Genomic DNA, 27,004 nt, shown 5'->3' on the forward strand with positions numbered 1-27,004 from the left:
ACCATATGCGAATTAGCATTTTGTATATCATGGCTCCTTAAAAGTTTGATATGAGAATTAGTAACAAAACTTGCCAAATTAAGGCTTTCGCGGAAAGAAACACTTTTCCGCAGAAAGTAGATAACAGACACATTGCCTAATTAGAACAGCTATATTCCAAGTAGTATTCCAAGAAAAACACCTCCACTCTCTAATTTTGTTGAGAAACAAATACAAATTCTGTTTCAGGATGTGAAGCAAGAACAGATGACTGTCCTCTTCTGGCAGAGAATGGTAAGCAAACATTTATTTCTGACATGTGAAAAATGAAAATAAAGAATTTTCAAACTATTATTATACTCCTTTTCCACATTGGCGTTCCACCTCTGTGTACCAATCCAGTTATTTGTATACGAAAAATTTATCTCTTCTTTCAGTTTAAGGATGATATCATACTCATCCTAATTTTGAGCACCCCTCTTCTTTTAACATAACCGTTAAAATTTATTTTTTAATGAAATATGTGTAAGGCTCATTCACGAACAGTGGCCGATTTCATGAACTTAATTTTTGATTTGTGCAGTGATTTTTTTATCACCATGATTTGAGCTGTCATGAAGCCCCGTGACCTGAATTTGTTGTATCTCAATGCAAATTCATAAAACAGGCGATATTGTTCACCCACAACTATGAAAAAGCATAAAATTGATACACATCAAGCGAAGTTTTTCAAATGCCATTTTTTCGAGTGAAAAATCAAAACTGTTGCATTTCTGACATTAGAAGACTTCTAGTTGCGGACCACCAGAGCGCGACACTCAATTGCAATATTGCAATTCCAAAAGACTTGTGTGTCAAAAATTTTGTTAAGAAACTAATTATAAAAAATTCCGCCAAGCTAACTATGCAAATAGCCAGAATTTTAAAAAATTCTTCTACACAACATCACAATTACTTAAAATATTGCAGGAGACCAGAGTTCAAACAACGATTTTTTTCATTCCTATCAACTAAAAAAAATAAATTTTTCAATAAATTTTCAAATATAAACACTTGAGGTTCACAAATTTTCTGTTCCAAAAATATTCTTCAAATACTTAATTTAAACCTGCGCTTTTCTCGAATTTTTTTTGCAGGTGGTTTTTTTAAAAGTTTTTTCCCGGTAATGATTTAGCGGAAACAGACATAACTTTTGGCTACCAACTGACAAGCAACCTTATTTTTGGTCCAGAGTTATATTAGTTCGCTTAAATTATTAGACGTGACACAAAGATTGTAAAAAATTTTTTGACGAATTTACTGTTTCTTCATCTCTGCTAAAAAATAATGGTTTTTTTAAACTTAATCTGCCCCAGTGTGCATTGATGTTCATAGAATTCATTTCATTTAAAATTTTTACTTTCCGCCAAGTGTTTGTTGAATAATTTTACAATTCTTCCAGAAAAACATTCTAATAATTAAATACTGTTCATGGTTAGTGTAGATAAGCTGAAAACTAGACTATTGTATTTTCGTACAAAGTTGATCCATTTCATCAAATTAGTTAATTGTCAAATTACTCAGAAAACGCTAAAAATAACCCTCTCCTTTTCGTACAAAGTTGATCCCTTTCTTCAAATCAGTTAATTGTCAAATTACTCAGAAAACGCTAAAAATAAACTCTAAAATTCACTGGAAGTAAAATAAAACACTGAATTCCGAACCATATCAACGAGTATACAAGTGATGTTACTCCGGCAGTGTAAATATTTAAATTGATTTATTATTTACATATTACAACAGAAAGTTTAAGTTGTTTCAATTTATGTCGCATATCTCAGAATGAAAAATTAATTAAGTTTATAATGTCAACCCAACCAGTAAACAGTAGTTATAATTCATTTTTCCAAATTTAAAGTCACGACATGTTGAATAATTAACCTTCCACAAAAGAGGGTTCATTTTGTGAAGTGAGCAAAAGAAAATTCTAAGTTCCTTGGGAAAAATTTTTTTTATCTTGTTTTGATTTTAATTTCACTTGGTAGTTCATCCCAATCTAGTATCGCTAACCTAACAAACGAGATTTGCATTTTGGCTGAGAAAAATTTATGGTCCCAGAACAATTTTTGTCCTTATAGACTCATGAAGATTCCAGTTGATTAAGGGACGTCCCGATGTTGGTGAAAAAGCAGGTCGTAACTATTTTTTTATTTTCCAAAAGTATGGTAATCTTTTCGTTTTTAAAAAGAGTCTTATGGGGATTATAATCCGACTGCATTTAATATCTTGAACAGATTCAAATTTTTGCTTGAAAAAAGACTGCTCGTAATGACGAGTAAAGCTGTTTTTCAAAAGATACTATAAAACTTTGCTCAATTGTGTGAATGATAACTGCTGAGTAGCGCAAGTGGCTGAACCAGTGCAGAACCAGAGCATTTAAGAGAAATATCAATAGTTTTTGCGGAATTCATTTTCTAATAGCACAAATTGTTTTTTTTCCTCGGGCCATTTTTCGTAGGATATGTTTCACTTCCCCTTGAAACGTTAAATTGCTGTCTATGTGAGCCCCTAAAAATTTTTTTATTTCCGGTTTTTCGTCTATTGGAATTGAATCTATAATTATCTCTTCATTGAATTCTTTTTGTTCGCTCTTACCAAATATCATGAAATCAATTTTAGAGGTATTAACTGTGAGGTGATGTTCATGAAAGTATCGAACAAGTTTGTTTGCATTTTGCTCTAACTTGATCTTGCTTTTGTCAATGGAGTTATCAAAAGTTAAAATAACGGTATAATCAGCATATTGTATAAATTCAGTTTCATCGTCAAATCTTGTTGTCATATCATTAATGTACAGAGAAAAAAAGACCGCGCCAAATACTATTCCTTGTGGTACACCTCTATGAAGCATTACTACATCTGATATGCAATCTTGTAATATAACGGATTGGTGGCAGCTAGTAACAAAACTTCTTAAGAGATTTTTCGAGCTCTCATCAAAAATTTAATTGCCTGAAATGATATCCAAAATGTAATAACTGATAGAGTCAAAAACCTTTGATAGGTCAAGAAATGCTGCTTTGACAAAATTGTTAATGTCAGTTTTGTTTTTGATGAATTCTATGCAAAAAATAGGTAATCGATGGTTGAAAACTTTTTCCTAAAACCATACTAATTTTTACAGAGTAATTTGTTGTCATAAAGGTACTGACTATTTTGATCCCTCAACATGGTTTCAAGGATTTTAGAAAAACATGGGGTAGTGGAAATTGGGCGATAGTTATTAGGTTCCTCAGGGTCATCTTTCTTGTACAGTGGAACAACTTGTGCTTGTTTAAGCTCATCGGGGAAACAAGATATTTTGATGCAGTAGTTCACAAGAAGGTTTAAATGAGGAACAAGGACAGAGTTTGAGTCTTAAATAGCCCATAAAGGAGAGTTCGATGGTCCGATTGGTTTATTTCTCCCAAGTGCCCTAATTGCATCATGACAGACTTTTTCCGTTGCATAGTGAAAAATAAAAAATTTTTGTTTAGCATTGCATATCCCCGATCTCTGTAGTAGATGCTGAGGACCTTGGAATTTCTCAAGTGTAGAGAAACGGTAGTTCAACAGGTTAGCATTTTTTGTTTGGGTTACATAATCAACAAATTCATTTCTCAAACAATAGATTCTGGGTTTTATTTATTGAGATTTTCTTACTTCATTTATCAGCATCCGTTTTTCTTCTGTCATTACTGCTGCTTCCATAAGATTTCTCTGAAGTCTGACGAAATCGTTGTTATTAGAAATACTAATTTGAGTTTTTAGATCAAAGAAACATTCATGGTCTTTACCGTTCAAAAACCTATCTGGATCGACCATCAATTGTCCTGATTTTCTAGTTAATCATTTGTCTGTTAATGTAAAATTCTTTGAGTAGGACATTTTTCGAAAGTGCTATTGTAAGGTTTCCCGTGAAAATTGTAGCATTGAATCCAAGTTGTTCTGAACATGCATTTTTTGCCTGTTTTGTTGTTCTAGGCAGTGTTTAAAATCAAGTGCATTAGACTTCTTTTTTTCCAAAAATCTCTTCTGGATTGGTACCTTTTTAGTTTCAACATGAAGCCCTAACAGACATAGAGTAGGAAAGTGGTCACTTTTTACTATGCTCTCACAAATTACAGTGTCGTTTATAGTTGAACAGTCAGTAATAATGTAATCAATAAGGCTTTTGGTATTGTTGGCACAGTTTACACGAGTTGGAATGGTTTGGTTCTCTATATGCAAATCATAGGGAAGTATTACTGTTTCAAGTCTAGATCTTTCCAAGGTATCTAAATATTTAATGTTATAGTCACCCAGAAGTATTATCTTTTCGATTTTCGTAATTGCGTTGTCAATGTTAATTGAAAATTGGTCCAAAAACTATTTTGTTTATTGGTGTTATAGCTATCATTCACTAGTACGGATGAACAAGTTGGTGTTTTCAATAAACCCATTTACTCTCAAATTTTCCCGTAAAAAGGTTCAAATCATAATAAAATTTTGGACAAAAAACCTTTGGCACAAGCATCATAACTCCACCAACTTTTTTCGTTCTCGTTCCGGCCGTCGAATTACGGTCAGTTCTGAAACAATAATATCTTTCTTTGTCAGGATTGAAAACGTTTATATTATCAAACTCACAAAGCCCTGTTTCTGTGAAACAGAAAATTTATTTAGGACCAAGATCGTGCATTAGCGTGCGTAGTTGTTCTTTCTTGCTTAGAATGCTTTGTACATTTAGATGAAAAATTTTTAATTCTTACTCTCTTCTTAGAGTCATTTTGATAGACTCATTGTATGCTAAAGCAAACCCTGGATTTCTTTCTATATCACTAGCTGTTAGGAGTAGCGTTAAGCTAATCGGAAAATGAAATATAGTAATAAGAAATTCACAACCTACAAACAAAAGCCCTGTTTGTGGAAGGTACTTTAAAGTTTTTCCAGAGCCTTCGTCGAAAGTAATTGTTTTGCTATGTAATATAATTGCCACTTTTGACGCGGGAAATCTTGAGGCCAACACCAACAAAACTAAATAAAAAGATTTTGATTGCTGGGTTGACAAAAAGAAGATGCTCAAGGACATTTATTTTAAACAATTGCAACAACAGTTCTCTAAATCATCAGCATTACAATTTATCGTTTTATTGGAATGGGGGTTTTTGATATGATTGGGCATAATAATTAGAAGCACCTTTATAATTTTGCGCGGAGTATCTTTGATTCACAGGCTGATAATTGCTATTAGAAGTCAAGAAAAATTTTCTGTCTGCTGGGGGTAGTTGTATGGTTTATTTCGATAATTAGAGCTGTAAGCGTATGGAGGAATTTTATTAATTAAGTTTTTGTTTTGGTACAGTCTTTTGGGACAGATGCTACCATTACACGTCAAAAGAAGACAAGAAAGTAGTCAGTTTTTGAGAAGAGGCACACCATGTTGATAGTTTAAATGCACATTATCAAAAAATAAGAATTTACATTCAATGGAATCACTGCCGTTATCCTCGTTTACTGCATTATTTACCTTTTTAATATTAGCATAAAGAAAGGATATCTTGAAGGATGGTTTATCAGAATAGTATGATGCAATAAGATTATTGATTTCATCATTTTTTCATTTTTATCCTGATACTGCTCAACGTTTTTCAATGGTGGTATTTCGCAAACAACGCAAACATCTGGATTGAATTTTTCCATGCATAATTCAATTAGTTTTTTGTGTTCAAGGAAACTTTCCATGCCAGATTTACTCTTATGCTTGAGCACGTTCTTGGTACCGTCTTGAATCACAAATGTTCGAATTTTTTTGGATCCTATTTGTTCAAAACTTTAATTTTCTCGTTGGTAGTGGACCCCCGATAAGCATTGCGCAGTCGATTGGAATAGATTTGTCGATTTCAAGCTTGCTTATTATACTACTGCTAATAACAAGATTTTCGCTTTTTTTGGGAAATCACGAACCGATTCGTTCGCCTCCGTCATGGTGCCTACTGTTTTATGATCTATTGCAATTGGAACCCTACCCTGTACCGTCTCACCCCCTAACAGTTGGGGATTAGCCATATACAAACCAGACTCCATCATCTTGGTAAATTTTGTAGTTGTATCCTCTATAAATTTCTTTTTCTACCAATTTTTCTTAAGGTTTAATATAGAGCTGGTAAATGTCTTGCTTGTTCATAGATGAATACTGTTTATCATCGATCTTTTTTGTTTGTTAGAGCTGTTTTTTGTTTAGAAATGCATCAATAATGCTCAGAATCGATTGTTTTAAACAAAATTCGTTAAAGTCAAAGAGGAGAAGGTCAAACTCTTTAAAGTCAATGAGGATATTGTTCGAAGATAGAGAGAGAGAAAAAGAGCGACTGTTCTATAAGCAGTCAAATGAGCTGTGTGAATAAGCAGTCAAATGAGCTGTCTGATAAGCAGTCAAATGAGCTGTCTGATAAGCAGTTCCTGGAAGTTTTGTGTTGTTTTTTGTCTGCTTTTAAAAAATATCTTTATGAAAAAATGGCCCAAACGGAAATGAGTCTCTTTGTTTTTCTTTTTTGCTTTTCAGGACTTTTTAGTCAAGTGTTTATGTTAATCGGGCATTTCTATATGAAATGTTGCGATTTAAAATGAGTCGAGTGAGCAAAAACACGCCGCTTGATTTTTTAAAATTATTTCACTATCTACTGCTCGATTAGAGCTGGAATCCTTGCATGCGTATTTGTTATTCCCATTATACTTCTTAACACTTTTTACCTTAAAATTTTCTTAAAACTTACAAGCACTAAATTGCATTCTAACTGCATTGCTTAATTGCCAAGAGCTTTTCGTGTTTTGGGAAAACATATCAAAACATACTACCCATTTCACTGATTATCAGTATCAGTTTAGGGAAGACAGAGGTGGAGATTCTTTTCTAGGAAACAAGTGGGCTTGTTGAAATTTTTTTTCAATGACTTATATATCAATTGGAATAATTTTTATACATACAATATCTTATGCTTCTTTCCTTTGAAAATGATATAGCATATGCATATATTGCAGACGTGGGTGGACCAGACCATTTCGTGGAGACCGGAGGACTTTGGCAACATTTCCCACTTCACCATTGCACCCCACCACGTGTGGGTACCTGACATTGTGGTTTACAACAAGTGCGTATTATTTTCGAGTTTTTTTTAAATTCTCTAGTCTAGAAACGATTTCTGAAATTGGTTCCTGAGAACTAATTTTGGTACCCCCAGTCGCTAGAATCAATACCAAAAACAATATATCTGTAATCATGCAAACATCTATTGAATAACAAAACTGTTCAATGTGAACGTATCAGAATAACTGTTTTCGACTCAGGTTGCTGAAATCAACGTCAGATGTTCTATTTTTCCAAAATATTATGCAAACATCTAATCAGGTCATATACCGGAAAACTCAGCCATTGATTATAATTAAGCGTAGATGCATGCACAAAGTTAACAAAAAAACTTTTCATAGTGAAGTTTTGGAGCTCAAAATTATCATTTTTTGAAAACTAGGCGCAGACAGAACCAGACTTAAGAAATGCTACATACAGAATGATAATTTCAACAGAAATTCATAAACTGAGTCTAGAGAAAATAGTTCTAGTCCGACAAAAATTTACCCAGTAAAATTTTAACATGAATAGCACGTTCGAGCATATTCTGGAAAAGTATCTCTAACAGCTCCAGAAGGCTAGACAGAAACTAAACAAATATTATAACTAGATACCAATAAGGAGCCTCGAGTTCCGTAAACGTACACCAAATGATGGCAACCAAATTCGATATGAGTCTCAAAGACATCAAATCTATTTTTTACGTTTTATGCTCTTCCCTAGACTGGATGGTTATCTTGTAAGAATCTGACGGACTCTGGCGGAAAACTGGTTATCTTCCAATTTCTGGCAGAAAAATGATTATCTTCTAAGTCTCTACCAAAAAGCTGATTATCTGCTAGAAGTTGTCAGAACAGTGATTTATCTGACAGAAGACGAAAAGACGCATTGATGCCAAAAAATGTTCATATATGTTGCATTACAAGAAAATTAAAACTGAGCATTTCTCTTGCTTTATTTTGTCGACGCACAGAATATGTGTACCTTCAAATTTTCGAACCGTCTCAATTTTTTTAGTTATTTGGATACAAGAACGTTTTGTGCGCATTTTTTGGCCCAGAAGTTACTTGCAAGCGAAGGTTTATCTTGTAAGAATCTAGCAGAAAAAAAATGAGTATCTTGTGAGAATCGGCCATAAAAAGGGGTATATTGAAGGAATCTGACCGGAAAAGAATATATATCTTGCAGGAACCTGGAAGAAAAAGGTATCTTGTAAAATTGTGGCAGAAAAATTGTTATCTTGTAGGAATCTGTTAGAAATAAAGTTATCTCGTAGGGTTCTGCCAAAAAAATGTTTAGTTTTTGATAATCTGTCAGAAACTTCTTGCAGAAGATGCAAGGTCCTGTTGGAATCTGCCAGAAGTTTCCGGCAGAAGATGCATCGTCTTTTAGGAATCTATCAGATTCCTAAAAAACAATCGACCTCCTAAAAAAACAAGTTTTCAAACTAGCGAGTACACACTCTCAATATTAAGTGCAAGACCCTAATGGTGAATAGGAAAAAATTGCAGTATATTTTTTACTTAGGTTGAGTCAAACTTTCATGCATTTCTAAAAATAAGTTGAGTGCTTTTAATACCCATAACCATTTGAATTACTCTGACAAAAACTTCAATAAACATTCAATCAATTCTTACAACCAACCAATCATTCATATTCCTACAAGATAATCATTCATTTTTGACTAGATTTTTTTCGTAGCACAGCATTTCACGGAAGTGTCATTTTATGGTGTTTACAATTTTGACTAACTCGAAATAATTGATTGTTATAGCAACCCAAAACAGAATAAAACTTTAAATAATGTGTTCGAATTAATGAGGCTTCTTAACCATTACAAAACCAGTCGTCACTTGTTGCTTCTTGGGGAGCTACGCCTTTTTGATTGCACTTCCTTATACATTTCACAAATTTTTTTTACATCACGCAAGTACAAACTCTCAATATTAATTGCAAGACCTAATGGTGAAATTTAAAAACATTTAAATATTTTTTTCATTTCTGTTGACTGAAATTGCGATGTACAGCATTTGATTGAAATGAAAAGATAAAATGTCATTTGATAGTGTTTACAAACTTGACTAACTCTAATACTTAAAATTTGGTTGTTGTCTTAGCCCAAAAAACATTCTAACTCAGAATATTATATTTGATTTGGAACTAGCAAAACGTATAATTAACCAATCAATCATTTACTACAATCAATCAATCAGCCAATTACATACAAGATAACCTATAGTTTTACACTAAAGCTTTTTAGTAGTAACGTGTTTGATTAAATGAAGCAAAGAAGAAATCATCAGTTAGTGTTTACATTTCTGACTAAATATAACACTATGAAAATGGTTCTTATCGCTGCGGAGAGGAAGATTAACATGAAGGAATTTTCAATTTAAATTAGTAAAATTTGTTTTAACCGATGCAGGCCTCAAAGTCCCTTGTTGCTACATGCTTACCCATGTCTTTATGATTATACTTTTCTTTTTATTTCACAATATTTTGTTTCGCATCACGCGAGATCTCACTCTCAATATTAAGAGCAAGTCGCCAACGGTGAAAATGAAAATCGATTTTCAATATTTTTTTACTTAGTTTCATGCAATTTTCCATGCAGTTTTTCAAAATTTACGTGGCTTTATTACTAATACCTAATCTAACAAAAATAACAAAAGCAAATCGTTCTTCAATCAATCAATTCCTACAATCAATCAATCAACCAGATTCCTAACAAAACTATTCGTTTTGGACTAGGAAGTTTTTCTGTAGTACAGCGTTTGTTTGAAACGAGCAGATAAGATGTCATCTGATTGTTTTTACACTTTTCACTAAATCTAAAACTAAACAACTGGTCGCTATCACTACCCAGAAAAAGCTAATAATTTTGAATTTTAAGTTGAGACATTTTGAAGCGACACTTTTTTACCTCTACAATCCTATTCGTCACCTTGTTTGTGCTTGCTGACTTATGCCTTTTGATAGCACTTTCATTTTTAATTTCACATTTTTCTGCATCAAGCAAGTACACAATCTCAATATTAAGTACAAGACCCTTATGGCGAAATTGAATAACAGTTATTTCAATTATTTTTTCACTAAGAGTGACTCAACTTCCAATGAATATTTTTAAAGAAAGTTGCCAAACTTTTTTGTAGCAAAACAATTGATTGAAAGGACCAAATAAATTGTCATCTGATAGTGTCCATACTTTTGAATAATTCTGACACTAAATAATTGCTTAGTATGGCGACCCAAAAAGAGAATAAGACTTTGAAAAAAAAATGTTTGAATTCTTGAAATTTTTTAGCCGTTTCAAAATCCGTCGTTTATTGCTGCTTTTTGCTCACCTATGCCTTTTTGACTGCATATTCTTTTAAACTTCACATATTTTTGATCACGCAAGTACACACGCTCAGTATTAAGTGAAAGACCCCAATGTTGAAAATGAAAAACAACAATTTTTTTCATTTAGGTTGACTCAAATTGCAATGCACATATATTAAAGTTATGTGGTTTCAATATCTTTAACTAATCGAATAAAACTTACTATAACTTACCTTTAACCAACCAACGAAATCCTGCAATGGCTCAATCTTTCACGTTCTTATAAGATAAGCATTCGTTTTTGGCAAGACTTTTTTCGTAGTACAGCATTCAATTGAAACGACCAGATGAACTGTCATTTGATAGTGTTTCTGCTTTTGAATAACTCTAACAATAAATAATTGGTTGTCATGGCAACCCAAAAAGAGAATAAAACCTTAAAATCATATGTTTGAATTATTGAGGTTTTTTAACAGTTACGAACTTCGTCGTCACTTGTTGCTTTTTAATGCCTTTTTGACAGCACTTTCTGTCAGATTTCATATTTTTTTCATCACGCAAGTACAAACTCTCAATTTTAATATAACCATTTTTTTACTAAGGTTTTTGTAGAACAGCATTTGATTGAAATGAGCAGGTAAAGTGTCATCTAATAGTGTTTACAAATTTGACTAACTCTCAAGCTAAAAAACTGATTGTTGTCGAAAGCCAGAGAAAAGATTCAACTTATATTAATATGGTGAGGTTTTTGCACCATTCCAAACTCCAACGTCAATTGACCTATGCTGACCCATGCTTTTTTATGGCACTCATTTCACTAAGTATTTCACATTTTTCTGATCATGCAAGTACACACTCTCATTATCAAGTAAAAGACCCCAATGGTGAAAATCAAAAATATTTCATAAAAGATTTTTCCCTTAAGTTGACTCAAGTTGCCACGCATTTTTTTAAAAAAAGTTACGTACTTTCAATACCCATAACTAATTGAACTACACTAACAAAAACTGATCATTAAGCAATCAATCAATTCGTAAAATCAATCAATCAGCCATATTCACAAAAGATAACTGTTCAATTTCGACTAATTTTTTCCTGGTACAGCGTTTGATTGAAACGAGCATCTGACACTAACATTAAAGAATTTGGTTGTTATCGCTACCCAGAAAAAGGTTAAAACTTAGAGCTTTATGTTTGAATTGGTGATATTTTTCTTAACCGGTACAAACCTAATCGTCAGTTGTTGCTTCATGCTGACCTATGCATTTTTGATTGCATTTTCAATTGCACTTTAAGTTTGAAACAAACGGAACCATTGGAATTGTCCTTCATTACAAGTTTCTTTGTGGAAATGTTTTTCTGGGCTGACGACCCAGACCGAAAACCGATATGTCTAGACCAAAACGAACGCACAAGGGGGTGTCGTGCGTTCAAAATTACTGGTCTGGAAACATGAATGAATGCACGATAGTCTGGACATAGGTAACGTTGAACGCACAATAGTCTGGACATAGGTAATTTTGAACGCACAAAAGTCTGAACATAGTGACCCTGCAGTGCACAAAATTTTTTTTGACAACAAAAATGCCAAAATTTTTGCCACGAATGAGCCTGTGTTTGACGAAGCACTCTTACTTGAGTGCTCACTCAAGTGAAAGTTTTATACCAAGAAAACCTCAACTCACTTGAGTTTAAAAGTTACAAAATGTCGAACGCAGGAAAAGTCGCATCCAATATTTTTATTTGTTTTGGACAATTTCAGAATTATAGGCCATCAACCAATACTTTCATCGAGCACCTTTTATAAATTTAAAATGTTACAACTGCTAGGGCACTTCATTGCAACCATTACCCTAAGATATTTATTCTTGAAATGAATTCATTATAAAAACTTTGAGAACAACTTATATGAATAAAACTGACGATAGGTCTGGACATAAACGCACGAAAGCCTGCCCACGAAACCTGGGGAAGAATCATTTTTCAATTTTCACTTCTCCGCTCGCAGGTTTTCAGCTTCGTGTAATGTTGGTGTTAGAAATTTTTTTATGACCTCGACGTTAAGATTGCATGATAAATGAAGTTTTTTTCCCTCTCTTCTATACTTTTTGACTTTTAGTTAAAAGATCATGTATTAATTTGGCGTTGTGTTCTAGAGTAGGCAACTTTGACGAGTCCAAGCAGAGCACGATTCCTCTAATGGTTTACAACAATGGAAGAATTCAGTGGAACAAGCCCATACTCCTAATATCTACATGCAACATACACATCAGGTACTAGTAAAGTACTATATTAATATTAAGATTTTCTGGGGAAAAACGCGTAATAATACCGCTAATAAGTCTGAGAAGCCCATAATAAATTCAACAAACTTGAAATCGGAAATAATGAAGTAATCTGTTGTGAAAAGATGAGAATTACGCTAAAGAAAAATTCAAACAAATTTTTTGGGACGAAATTTGCGAGGTAGGCACTGTGACAGTAGAATTTTTTGGAAAACGGAAGAAAACGGATATTTTGTATACAAAAGTATACCCCAGTGAAATTCCATGCTGCAAGGCAACTAGTCATGCTGTAAGAGTTTCAATTTAACTCTTCATCTTGCAAATGTGCAAAAAATGATGATAAAAAGAGATTTTTACCATTTTCACCCTCATGTAAGTGCGTGGAAACCAATAAAGCAATTCACAGTATATTTTATGCACAACCAAAACCGGAGCGTTTTGATGAGGATCATAATAGAGTAAACAGCATCAATTATAAAAACCTGTAATAACATTTGATGCAGGCACTTCCCTTATGACAGACAGAGGTGTGACATAAAGATAGGGTCCTGGATCCACTCAGCCAATGAGATCACTATCGTGAACCAGAATGGAAACATGGACGAAAAGTAAGTCTGCACTCTACTCACCAATTGTTATTATTATCTCTTTCTCGCGCTGTACAGTTGATCATATTACGTATTCTGGCGGAAACTTTGCCTTCATTGAAGACCTCAAATGCTTAGATTAAGTCACTCGGACATACCTCGAAATAATGAGCATAGCCCAAGCTGAGGTTTTACCGATTTGGTCTATCTGACCATCTTGACTTGCACACTAGGGGTATAGCATAGTGCCTGGAAAAGCATTGTGGCATAAATGATCGCACGATGGTGAGATCAAAGTCTAGACAACGTGTTGGATCATAGGGCCTGTTATGGAGGAATGGTTAGTTTATAGGGCAACGGAAAAAATGGTATGATAATAGGCCAAAGATTGGAAAACCTCAGCCCACACTGGTTTTATTGTTCCAAGCTCCAAACTTATATGAGGGCTAGTAACCTTACATTAGGAGCCAACCCACCAACCATTAGATTTTAACTAATATTTCGCTAGTTTGTGGAACTTTTAGACAAAGGTATTGCAAAGTATAATACAATTCTTTATTAGAGTATAATTCACTGTGATCTATTTTTGAATGGCATAAACCAATTAAATAATCATTTCTTTGTCGCCATATCCCAAACTCTATAATAATTTTTACATGAAGTCAAATAGGTTTTGTATAACTAAAAAGGTAAAATTAACCAAACGGTCCGTTTATTTGGCAAGGGCGCTGGCTCGTAATGTAAACTACCTTGGTTTAAGTCAATTATGGCCAACTGAAACCTTTTACGGAGATACAAAAGTGGTATGTATCATAAGAAAGCCTTTGAAAAAAAACGACTGTTAGACATTTTCGACTAAAATTTTGTTCGAGATATATTTTTTTAAATATATCTCGAACAAAATTTTAGGATCAAAATGTTCTAAATTTTTCTGAAAAAAGTTATTATCAATTGACGTAATCTGAACTCCTCCTAACCTCAATTTTACATTCAAATGATACATTAAGTTTTCCGATAAAGCGTTTAAAAACCTTTACAATGCAAATCTTTGGTTATTGATAGTGCCTTGGCTTCTGTTTTCCTTTTTTATATTCTCTTTAGACTTTTTCAATTTTCCTGTTGAAAACAATTGAGGTATAAAATTAAATCGTTTTTTTTTTCAAGTTTCGTACACGTTTTCTCATTAGCCGTACAGTTTACTAGATTTGCTGTGAAACAAAGGATCGATCTACTAATTATTATCAAAAGATTTTAAACTAAAATGCAGATTAAAAAATGAGGGACTACAACAAATAAATTCAATCAATATTTTTTCTTAAAATTAGCAACAATTGACCTCATTGACTCAAAAACTGTTGAAGCGGCCTAAAACAAAACAGAAGACGCGGCTCTTTTTTTTCAGATCATACACACGCTGTCCTAAATTGTCGTGCCAAATCAATAAAGCATCGTCAAACTGAATAGCTGTATTGAAGTCTATTATGTTTGTTAAACTTTATTCATATACAAATGCTCTAAAAATTCTGACGACCTATTAGACAGTCATTTGCAGAGCACGCTTCAGCAGTTGAAGTCCTGGTTTTTTTAATTTGATTTTTTGACATCAACTTCAACCATTGTATTAGGTGACGTTTGCTCAATTAACTTGTCATACGGCAATGCATACCCTTCATGTATCCATATCCGTATTTTAAATTAATTCATTGTTGTAAGTTCCTTTTGAAGGGCGAATGCCATTTAAGTTCAGTTGCTATATACTTCCTCCCGTTTTTAGCAGTTTAGTCTGTTCATTCCGTCTGTACCGGATATATATTCATTCACGTTGTAAACAAATCAAACTTTGCTTCCTTTATGTATGATTAAAACCTGAACAAACTTTCTTTCATAATTTGTATCATCATTAACTTTCATTCTCCAATTTGCAGCGCTAACGCTCAGTTTAATTTAACTCTTGCAAACGCTTCTCATTTGAGCTGATTAGTTCAGTTAGAGTCAATCGCACCGCGATTTCCCAATCTAGAAAGTATCTAGTTGAAAGTAACAACTAAACCTGCCATTCGCGGCGCAAGTGCCTATCTCAGTTTGTGCGAGACCATTTGCAATTCAATTGACTATACTCATTGTGTATGAGCATAACATGGCGCAGTCAGCAGCGGACTCAAAGAAAACACCACTTCATATAGAAGCATTTTTGGAGAATTCGACAGTAACACCTCCTCTGACGTGGATCAAATGGACGCAGCAATGGAAATTGGCTCTACTTGCTAAGGAAGGGATACAATTGGACATCCTGTTGAATGATCCCCCAACAACAGTGACCTACCCGCCTGAACCTACCTACGAAGAACCGGTGGAAAACCACACACAGGCAACGGAAAGAGATCGTAAAGTTCGAAAACAACAATTGAAAGTAAACTGGCAAAACCGTTGCGCAAAGGTTGAAGAAATCGGGATCCTCTGTGGCGACAAACCGTGGGGAATTTGTGAACAGAAGACAATATCGTTGCTATATCTAAGCATTGGTACAGAGGGACGGCGGATCTTCAAGAGCAAATACCCTCATTTTCAGATCGAGAAACAACCTTTTAAAGATTTGTGGCGGGCAATGGAGGACTCATTCACAAAGGTTCGTAATATAACTTACGATCGCTTTGTTTTCTACTCGTGTAAGCAGCAAAAAGGAGAGTCGGTAGAAAGTTTCTACGGCCGTCTCATAGAATTGGCGGAGAATTGCAATCTTGGTAGTGAAGAAACTACACTAATTCGTGATGCATTCATATTAAATATGCTTGATCACGAGACTCAGAAAGAGTTGTTGAAGGAAACAGTAGAACCACCAAAAGCATTGGAGATAGCTATACAAATGGAAATGGGAGCACAGAATCAGCAGAAAGTTAACCAAAACTTGATGTCAGGTAATACTTCTGTGAATTTCATCAATAATAACTCAAAACGCAATCGCAACGCGAATGGACCTTCAACAAAACGAGACTTCACACGCTACCCAACTGTCCCTCAAAATTATCAATATACGAGTGTTTGTACGTATTGTGGTCTTCGTTGGAGCCACAACCATAAGCAGATTTGTCCCGCGAATGGTAAGAAATGCCATAACTGTGGTATTATGGGTCATTTCGCCAGAAAATGTCGCAAACCAAAAAAGTCACAGAATCCAATTCAGAAAACCCAAAAATCAAATGTAAACCAAATTGATCAGACGCCGGAAAAAAGTGATGATGAAGAATCAGTAAACTATATAACGAGCTATCAACAATTGTACGAACAGGTGTACGATTCAAACTACGATAGTGATTCTGATGACTATGTGGCGGCAATTTCTTCGGATTCAGTTCATCAATTGGAACCATTAAACGTGGAAGTGCAAATGGGGGAAATAAAAAGATCTGCTATAATTGACTCTGGAAGTGCTGTCAGTATCATCACAAAAAGTTTAGCGAATAAAATCCTCAGATCTACAAAATCAGCTAGATGGACAGAATCAACGGAAAGAAGGAATTTGAAAACTTTTTCAAATGAGCCGATTAAAGTCATTGGGCACTTAGAAACCACAGTAGTCTACAATCAATGGCAAGACAAATCAGCAATTTTGACTGTGGTAGATGATGGACACAAAAATATCATCGGAAGAGATCTGTTCACTACATTGGGACTTGCAGTTGTCCAACAACAACCAGAAACTGGTAAATGTGTTTATAACATCAATATTCCAACATGTAAAAATAAAGACTCAATCGCGACGCAATTTCCACATCTAGTATCGAGAATTGGCTTATCTAAAACACATGTAGCAAAATCAAAGTTTCATCAAACGTTCACAGCAAAGCATCAAAAAGGTCGACGTGTTCGGATAAATCTTCAACCTAGAGTATCAACCGAATTAGAAAGATTACAGACTGAAGGTCATATCGAAAAACTATCTAGTTGCTCTGACGAACACTTCATCTCCCCGTTTGTAATAACAGTGAAAAAATATCAGTCGATAAAGCTCGCATTAGATTCTAAAGTACTAAATAAAGCAATACATAAAAATAAATACCAAATGCCTAATATTGAAATGTTAATCGACACCATCTCACAACACCTTACAGATACACAAAACGGTCAACGAGCATATTTCACCACATTAGATCTAAAGTATGCATATAGTCAACTAAAACTACATCACGACACAGCAAAACACTGTAATTTTAACATCATATGTGGAGAATCTACCGGTACATATAGATTCAAAACTGGTTTTTATGGGCTTACAGACATGCCGGCAGAATTTCAAAAAGCTATGGATTACACACTCATAGGCTAACAAAACACATATTGTTTCTTGGACGATATCATAACCGTTAGTACCGGCACTGAAGCAGACCATTTAGCCTACGTTCACAAATGTCTAAAGAAATTAGATGACGATAACTTGAGAATTAACCTCCAGAAATGTCATTTTGCAAAAGCAGATATAGAATGGCTCGGTTACAAATTTACACAGACTGGAATATCACTTTTAGAAAGCAAAGCAATTGCAATCTTAACAATACCACCACCAACAACATTAAAACGTCTTTGATCATTTCTAGGGTCAGTACATTACATTGGCAAATTTATACCACACCTAGCACAATTATATCATACACTTAGACCACTTTTAAAGAAATCAGTAAAATTCATCTGGACAGACGAACACACTAAACATTTTAATCAGATTAAAGAAAAAATAGCAAATAGTACAGAAAATAGCCATTACAACCCATAAATTGGACGTTCGCGTAAAATGTGATGCCTCTCGTTCAGGATTGGGGGCAGCATTAGAACAAAATACACCAGATGGTTGGAACCAATAGCCTTCGCGTCACGATTCCTAAATTCAACGGAAGAACGCTACAGTGTCAACGAATTGGAACTATTGGGGATAGTTTGGTCAATTGATTATTTTAAATACTATTTATACGGAAAAAACTTTACGGTAGTGACAGATCATAGAGCTCTATTGTCCATACTTAAAGAACACCGATCAAACAAGTCATAAAATAGTCGACTGTCTCGATGGATAGATAGATTGCTACCGTACAATTTCACAATTGAGCATATGTCAGGTGCAAAGATGGGACTCGTTGACTAAATTTCTAGAAACCCATTTGCCAGAGCTAAAAAGATATCTACATACGACGAACATTTTGTTGTAGCAACAATTTCAAAAATCCGTGATTCAATGAAACACCTAATTACAAATAGACAAATAGCAACTAAAAAATTTAGAAACATATTAAAGTCAAATTTGCCTTCACTAAAAGTTACACAACCATTCGCATCGCGATTAACCATATCACAAAGTGATAATTCAACTAATTGCAAGAAAGCATTCGCATCACAATTAACTGTTTCACCATTGAAAACTCCATTCGAACCGCAATTAACACATGCTAATTCTAATATTAATCCGTATTCTGTACATCCATTTGCGTCGCAAATGCCACCTAAAGTTACAAAATTACAATTTGTACCAAATCACCGTAAAGTAAATAATTCACATTCCATTAACAAATTCGCTGTAAAAGAGGTGCAAATATTAGACAGTAGAGAATGTGAACAATCTGAACAATTATCCTCAATGCAGCCCATTAATGGTAATAAGTCAAGTAATACATCTAATAACACTAAATTAAGCGCGAAAACACAAATCCCCAAGTATAAATACCACTTACACAAAAATCACTCGCTTTTTGCCCAAATTCTGCCTAAGAAACACTACTTTGTGAATAAACACAATAAACCTCTCATATCAAATAATTCAGTAATTATTCTCAAATTGATGTCAAAGGCCAAAGCAACCCGTTCTAAATCGACCCTTACTAAAGCGAGAGTAACTTTCTCCGACACGACACCTTCAACACCCGAATCCAATGCAACAACTCATACAGAAACCCCAACTGGTAGTATGATAGACGAAGCCGTGGACATAATGTTCACTGAGACACTCAATAAAGTGTTCAGTAAGAAGTTCCTAGCAATAATGACTGGAAAGGACGCGATATTGAAAGAAGTAAGGGACTGTGTGATTAGAAATGATGCGGAACGATTGCAAGAGATCAGTCCTTATCTCTTCTCATATTGGAGAGATCTAAGCGTGAAACACGGGTGTGTCTGCCTAGATGAGAGAATTTCAATCCCAAAATCAATTAAGGATGCGGTGTTGGAAGACATTCATTCCACACATCCAGGCAGTTTCGCTATGCATTCTTTAGCTCAAAATATCTGGTGGCCCTACATCCACAGAGACATACTGGCAAAGGCCAGTGAGTGCAAAGCTTGCACGGAAATTGGTGAGAATCTTAAATCAGTGATTCCGCACCGCAAATGGACACCTCTACCTAAATGTAGTGAACCAAATGACGAAATACAATTAGGTTTTGGTGGTCCAATTTTAAATGAGAAAGGAATAGAACAATATTTTCTTACTAGTATAGATAGATATTCTAAATACCCCACAGCAGAAATAGTAATTAATTCATCAGGTCCAAATGTAATCAAATTCCTAAATAATTATGTTTATCACCACGGAGTACCTAGAACTATTAGATTAGATCAAGCTAGATGTTTTACAGGAAAAAAGTTTGAGACATTTTGTACAGAAAATAGTATTACACCTATATATGCACCAGCAAATGACCATAGAGCAATCGGATTAGTAGAACGTATCATTCAAACAATTAAACGACAATTATCTTGCATGAAATCACAATTAAATAAAAAAATTAATTTAGAAAATTCACTGAAAGCAATAATACAACGACTAAGAATATCAAAACAAAAAACAATAACAACCACACCATTTGAGGCACACTTCGGTAGAAAATGTAACACAACTATATCAAATATTACAACTAAATCTGATAGCAAAAACCTCAACTATAATGCAATAATTAATTATTAATTAGACGAAGATACAATCCCGGGTCGTTCCTACCTTACAGATGAACAGTGGGCGGATTTAGCTCTTTGTTCTGACACGGAAATTGAGCGAGTCATTTGCGCCGCAAGTACCCGCGCAAGAACAGAACGAGAGAAACGAAACGACGGGGAAGATCGTTTCATAAAGCCAGATGTAGTTTACCGCGCAATTCCCTGCTCCAAACGTAGCGTGCAGGTGAAGTTGGCCCGCAAGATACAAGAGAACCAACGCCAAATGAAGAACTTGGATGGCCTCTATGAGGTATTAGCACCTGGCAGCACAGTGTGCAAAATAAGTCCAACGACGAGTGTCATTAAAGAAATCTACAAACAAGAAGTACGGGTTAGGAATTCTGACATCGCCAAATTTGGGACGCGGGCTGAACGTGAAACGGAGCTAGCACAATACATAGAACGACGCCCAAAGAAAATAAACGAAAAAACTCTCGAACAAAAAATTCAGCAACACAAACGAGATCTTTTTCGAAAAATACTGGAGAGAAAAAGATAAAGCGCAATAGGAAACAAACAGACGATGTAAGTGTCGTTTCTTCGGGACGATCTTGTATATCTACAGCTAGCAATATTGCAAGATCATTGAAGATGATTGTGCCAAAAAGAAACCCGAAATACGACGAGGCATTCCAAAATCGACCCGATCTTACACAAATATTAAATTTCAGTCCAATCGCGCCGCAAGTGGCATCGTCCGATACAGCAGGACCATCCGGGGCACAAATAGCCTCATCAGTACAAAAACAGCCTACACCCATCTTGCGGAAAACTTCAAAACGCAAATTCACGGTCAGTGATACATCGGATTCGGACACGTCTTCTATTCGAAAAAGCAAGAGGACATTGAAAAAGAAATCCCAAAAATCACAAACAATTGTCGAAAAAGTTCGTAGCACAGAAGGCTACACTGATTATCAGGATACTGGAATTGCGGGAGAGTCAAATGAAGGAGCAGAGTATTCGCAAGACCAACCGAGGGAGATGACAGTTCTCCAGGCTGAAAATGCTGAAAATAGCGATAGCGAGTGAACTTAGATAAAGAAAACTTTCATAAACTTTTATTCTACCTATTATTTAATATTTTATTACTTAGTAACCGGTGAATATTTATTAATTTTCTGATTTTAATTTAGTAATTTATTTTTCTCCAAGAGGGGGAAATGTCATACGGCAATGGATACGCTTCATGTATCCATATCCGTATTTTAAATTAATTCATTGTTGTAAGTTCCTTTTGAAGGGCGAATGCCGTTTAAGTTCAGTTGCTATATACTTCCTCCCATTTTTAGCAGTTTAGTCTGTTCATTCCGTCTGTACCGGATATATATTCATTCACGTTGTAAACAAATCAAACTTTGCTTCCTTTATGTATGATTAAAACCTGAACAAACTTTCTTTCATAATTTGTATCATCATTAACTTTCATTCTCCAATTTGCAGCGCTAACGCTCAGTTTAATTTAATTCTTGCAAACGCTTCTCATTTGAGCTGATTAGTTCAGTTAGAGTCAATCGCACCGCGATTGCCCAATCTAGAAAGTATCTAGTTGAAAGTAACAACTAAACCTGCCATTCGCGGCGCAAGTGCCTATCTCAGTTTGTGCGAGAACATTTGCAATTCAATTGACTATACTCATTGTGTATGAGCATAACATAACTCAAAAGTTCTGATATTTTGAAGCAATGATTGGCGCCACTCAGAATTTAAGGTTGAAATGGTCTCTTGGGCAAATCAAGAAAGGTGAACTAAAGTTAAACAGAAGACTCAGGAAATAATTCCAAGCAAAGCGCGACACAGATTTCGTTTGAATGAAGTTCCAGTATAAAATTTTTTGTGCTAAATTATTCATTGTTTTCCGGTTAAAGTACTTGGAGAAAAAAGAATCAAAATGATGAACAACAACCAAAACCGTTAATAATTGGGATTTTTCAGCAAGATATTTTGCGCAAACGGAAGCCCTTATACATTTTAGAGTCTGAAACAAAAGTAGACCTCATATTTTCTACCAAATTTTTGAATCAAATCAATGATACGTTTTTCATATTTTGTTTAATGTCGTCTCTCTTTTATTTTGTTGGTTCGATTAGTTGGCCCGACTGAAAGTTTATCGAAGCCTATTCCAGATGAACTATTCCTGTTTTTCTTGATTGATTGTAAACATGATTGTGGTATGTTCTTGCCTACTAATATTTTTTACTCAACTTCCAACTCAACCAATACTATCTTTCTTTCTTATATTGAATGTCGTTTCAAATGTCGTGTTGAAATTCAATTTACCATAGTTTTTACAGGCAACTGTTATATATTTCCCAACACAGTGAAAGAAAAAAGAGAATGGACAAAATTGTTTTCCCGTTAATTGAATATTTCATAACTTTAAACTTTTTATTCTAATGAAAAAAACAGTGGTGATTTTTTCTAAATCTGTCAATAGCTTTCTGAGTTTTTTGACATTTTCCAAAGAAAGCTAAAGACAATCGAATTACAATCTGCACAATTTCACCACAAATTTTGTAGTGATCATAAATGAAACCACTCTCTACCTTGCTCTAAATAACGCAAATTGTTAACAAAATGTGGTTGCAATCGAGAACACATCAAAAATTTTACACTATCCTATGAAAACAAATACGGCCATTGGGTTGAGATTTCTACTCATATCTCACCAAGATAACTTTCACTTTTTTCTATCTACCAATTATAGAACATAAATAACTTAATATTTCCGGCAATTTTTTTGTTCTTTTCTTATATAAATCCAAGCAGTAAATCGAACGGTTAAGCCAGAAGGTTAGTGTTATTGCTGGTAACTGAGATAAAAAATTAGAAACACATTAGAATTTTTTCAAAAATTTTTCTGAATTGTTACGTCTTTGGATTTCAGGATAAAAACTTCCTAATCAAGAGCCCCTATCAAAACTAAAAGCAGTTAAAAACAAACCAGCATAAGTTTTTCAATCTTTTCATGCCAAGATAAAATTTATGCCAAAAAGATTTGATTTTAAAAATGCGAAGTTCGCATATTATTTAAGAAAACTTTTGGATTGAAATTAAAGCTAACATTACTTTTAAGCCAGTAAATAATTAGAACAAAATTACTTTTTGGGGAGAAATCAATATGAGCAGTCAATTACCTGAAGCAAACAAAAAAACAAAGCAACTAAAAAAACAAAAAACTGCCTATTATGTGAAAGTAAATCCTGGATAAGGCTTAAAAAAATTAAAACTGCACATTTGCAGCACACACCCCACCCATGCAATGCACGCACACACGCTCTCATACATGTACACACACAAGCGCGCACACATACATACGCACACACACATACACGCGCGCACGCACGCACGCACGCACACACACACACACACACACACACACCACACGAACACACCCACACACACACACACACACACACACACACACACACACACACACACACGCGCGCGCGCATACGCACATATTTACACACAAGCACACGTACATTCACACCCTCACGCGCAAACACACAAACACTCTCACACACAAGTATTCACAAAATCAGATCTCTATTTAATTGATAATGTGAATTATAACCTTTAGACTCACTAAGCTGTGGGAAGAGTCTGCTATAATGGGTGAGAACAAAAGATTCTCAAACGCTCGAGTTTTCTTTACCTGTGCTCTGTTAATACAACGCTGCGTCAATCAGCTGAGCTTGCGATTGAATTTTTTTCTGAACAAACCGACATCCGATTGACTTGATTTCTGATCTATCCCTCCCTCAATTAGTTTTTAGCTCACTCAGATTTTAACCTTAAACTTCAATTATATGTGCAGTCTGGAGATGAAACCTAGTTTCCTGGGCTCAGAGCACGAGTGGTCGAGAGCTTCTCCTTTTGGTTTTTACATTTGCGGCATACAAAAATAATAAAATTGCTATTTCGATAGCCATGGTTTCAAGCTGGATTTCAGTTAGTTTCAGTTCTACCGAAACCTATTTCCTCAAGCATCAAATTTAGTTGGTTGATATTATTATAACAACTTAATAAATTGAATATGATGTGTATACACATAGCTGAGTTAGTGTTTGAGTTAATTGGAACCAACTTGATTAGAAGAGTTTAGCAAATTTGTCTAGACAGGGATTTGTAAAACCATCACTTTTATATACCTATTCCTCAGAACTTTATATTGATGGTAGTGATGCATGCCGGGGTTCTAGAGAACGAAGGCTGCAATTGTGGATTTAAAACCCACCGTCGGTTTATGGAGACACAATAATGGTTGTTTTTGTGTTTTTGATGAAGGGTCCAATGACCACTAAATGATCTATTTCGGCGGCGGAAATGATACTCCCTTTGATTGCCGGCTATTTTGATCTCATTTAATGCTTTTTAAAGTAATGAGAAGGTTGAACCATGGTCGTTTCGTGTGATCAACCTGCTCAACCGTTACTTCTGAGAGACTTGCAATTTAATTTTGTTCGCTAATTTTCCTCTTTATTACCAAGATTGCCTTTTTGTTGCAGATTTTTAGTTTGCTTTTTATAATGTTCAGCTAATAGTAGACCAGATAATGTTAACAACCAGATAATGTTAAGTTGGTAGGGTGGGCACATGTGTCAGCATTATTTGATCATGCACCGAAATTTTTTCCCTGTTGTTCTGTGCTCATTTGAAGCTTCTTTTTCTTGAAAAATAGGAAGCGCTTGAAAGTGATTGGAAGCATTTGCTTCACCTTGTTTTTAATTAAATTTGTTTCGAACAAAAACACTAAGTCTTTGTTTTGTATTTCAAAATAACAAATTTTGCTCTATTGTATCTGCCATCCAAATTCATAACAAATTTCTAGTCTAATTACAGCCGGAGTTACCAATCTTGGCAGCTTGAAAAGTTACTGAGGTCCTTACTCAGGGCATACCGATAATGATGTACTGCTATGATTCAGTACTACTGACTGATAAACAGCGGTTGGTAGCTGCGGTGAATCCGAATTTTCTAATGCTAATAAAGTTCGAAATAGAGCAAAACAAATGTTTTTGTCTAATATTAGTTTAGGTTACAAATCTTTAGGGGGTCGATGAAATGATAATTAATCTAAATAGCAATTTTCGAAGTTTGTCCTTGAATGTCAAATAAACAATCTTCTCTAAGATCGTTTGCTTGCTTGTTCAGAATATATGTACCGGTGCACACAAAAGACCCCCCCCCCCCCCCGGTTGTTTATACCAATGAGATGGTACCGCATATATAATTGATTCATTATCTGCTTGTTTCAAACCTTAGCAGGATCTTAAAAACATTGTCCCTATCAAGAGTCTTTCACTGAACAGACGCATTTGCATATATGATCAATGAACATCGGTCGATTTGGCATAGTGCTGCTTCTGTAAAGTGGCTCTAAAGACTCCTTAGGATTGCCAATTTGAGACAGCGCGAAGGAAACAGTTTATTGTTTGTCTAAGTCAGACCATGTTTAATTATTAATCAACCCCGTTCACTCTTCATTTTAATCAGACTCAATAGCCCCCCACTGTGAGTTGCACCAGGTGTTCGGATCAAGTAAACAAAGAAAAACAATTAGTATGAACCAAGTCTTTTAGTGCAGGGGAAGAAATGAAGAGTGCATCCCTGAATTAACAATCAGACTAACTTGAAGACTTTCGTTTTATTGTCCCAAGTTCATGCAAGCAGAGCATTCGTATGATTAAAGAACAATCGCATTTTGTCTATCATTTCTATGACCAAATTTCAAAACTCAACAAGTAGATTTTCAAATAAATTGCAATTGCTGACAAAATTCTGTAATAATGCGTTATTAGCCCAATATTTGTAAAACTTTTTAGTCAAAGATTTTGTATGAGCAAAATTTAAAATTGGGAATTTTTCTGAAAGATTAATTTTTGTTCAACTAGCTAATGTCCAAAAATAAGAAAGCATGCGAAAGAACTGCTTGTCAGCTTTATAACTGTACCACGATTAAAACGCCATTGTGATCTTAAGCAACATAACGAGACCCTAACACGACGACTCGTGCAAGTCTAATTGTACGTCAAAAAGTCCCGACATAATTGGAGTACTTGATGGAAATTGAATTGAAATGAAAACAGTATTTCGAGACAAGAAAATCTTGAGGGAAAAATTGTTTCAAACAATACGGGTTACATTGACGAAAAGCAACGGAGGGGGCGGGGGTCAAGAGATTAATGCAGCTGATGATAAAGAGCAATGATAACCAAAACAAAGATAACACAAGACAAGAACAATTCAACAGTTATTGGAAAAAAATTGATTTTAAGTACAATAGAATTACTGGTTTTACAAGTTTTGTTGACAACAATTAGGCAAAATGAAAGTCAATTTTTGGTTCAGTGGAAAATATCATATGACTCATTCTCTTCAATGATATGCAAAAAAATCCTATATCAAATGAAAATGAAACCATTTACAAGATCCGGAAAAACAGCAACTGTATCCTCTTTGTGAATAAACTTTTTCAGATACCCACCATTTATTTGATTTCATTTTGTTATTTTTCAATTTGTTCTGGATGAGTCTAAAGTAGGCATTTATTGAACACTTTGGAAGAATTGATCAATGATTTGTGCAGCTCAACTATGAATTGTTCTACTTTTTTTGTTGAAGCTGAATCTACGTAGCTTTTAAAAAAAAACCGATTTAAAACTGAGAAAAGCAAACTCTGTTGTATTACTTGTTCATTTTTATCCAATTTCTGTTTTCATAGCAAC

General features: G+C 34.6%; 1 protein-coding gene across 1 annotated transcript in view; it reads left to right on the forward strand.

Annotated features, from left to right (window-relative positions):
- The first annotated feature begins 234 nt into the window (after nt 1-234).
- The window catches only part of LOC142335422 (neuronal acetylcholine receptor subunit beta-4-like), an 85,143-nt gene continuing 58,373 nt past the window's right edge, over nt 235-27,004 (forward strand). The window contains exons 1-4 of the mRNA XM_075383901.1: nt 235-273; nt 7,018-7,127; nt 12,583-12,699; nt 13,215-13,319. Coding sequence (XP_075240016.1) covers nt 247-273; nt 7,018-7,127; nt 12,583-12,699; nt 13,215-13,319 — 359 coding nt within the window. The 5' untranslated portion in view covers nt 235-246. The remainder of the gene's footprint in view (nt 274-7,017; nt 7,128-12,582; nt 12,700-13,214; nt 13,320-27,004) is intronic.

Source organism: Convolutriloba macropyga, chromosome 2 (assembly GCF_964194025.1).
Source record: "Convolutriloba macropyga chromosome 2, txConMacr16.3, whole genome shotgun sequence".
Lineage (NCBI taxonomy): Eukaryota > Metazoa > Xenacoelomorpha > Acoela > Convolutidae > Convolutriloba > Convolutriloba macropyga.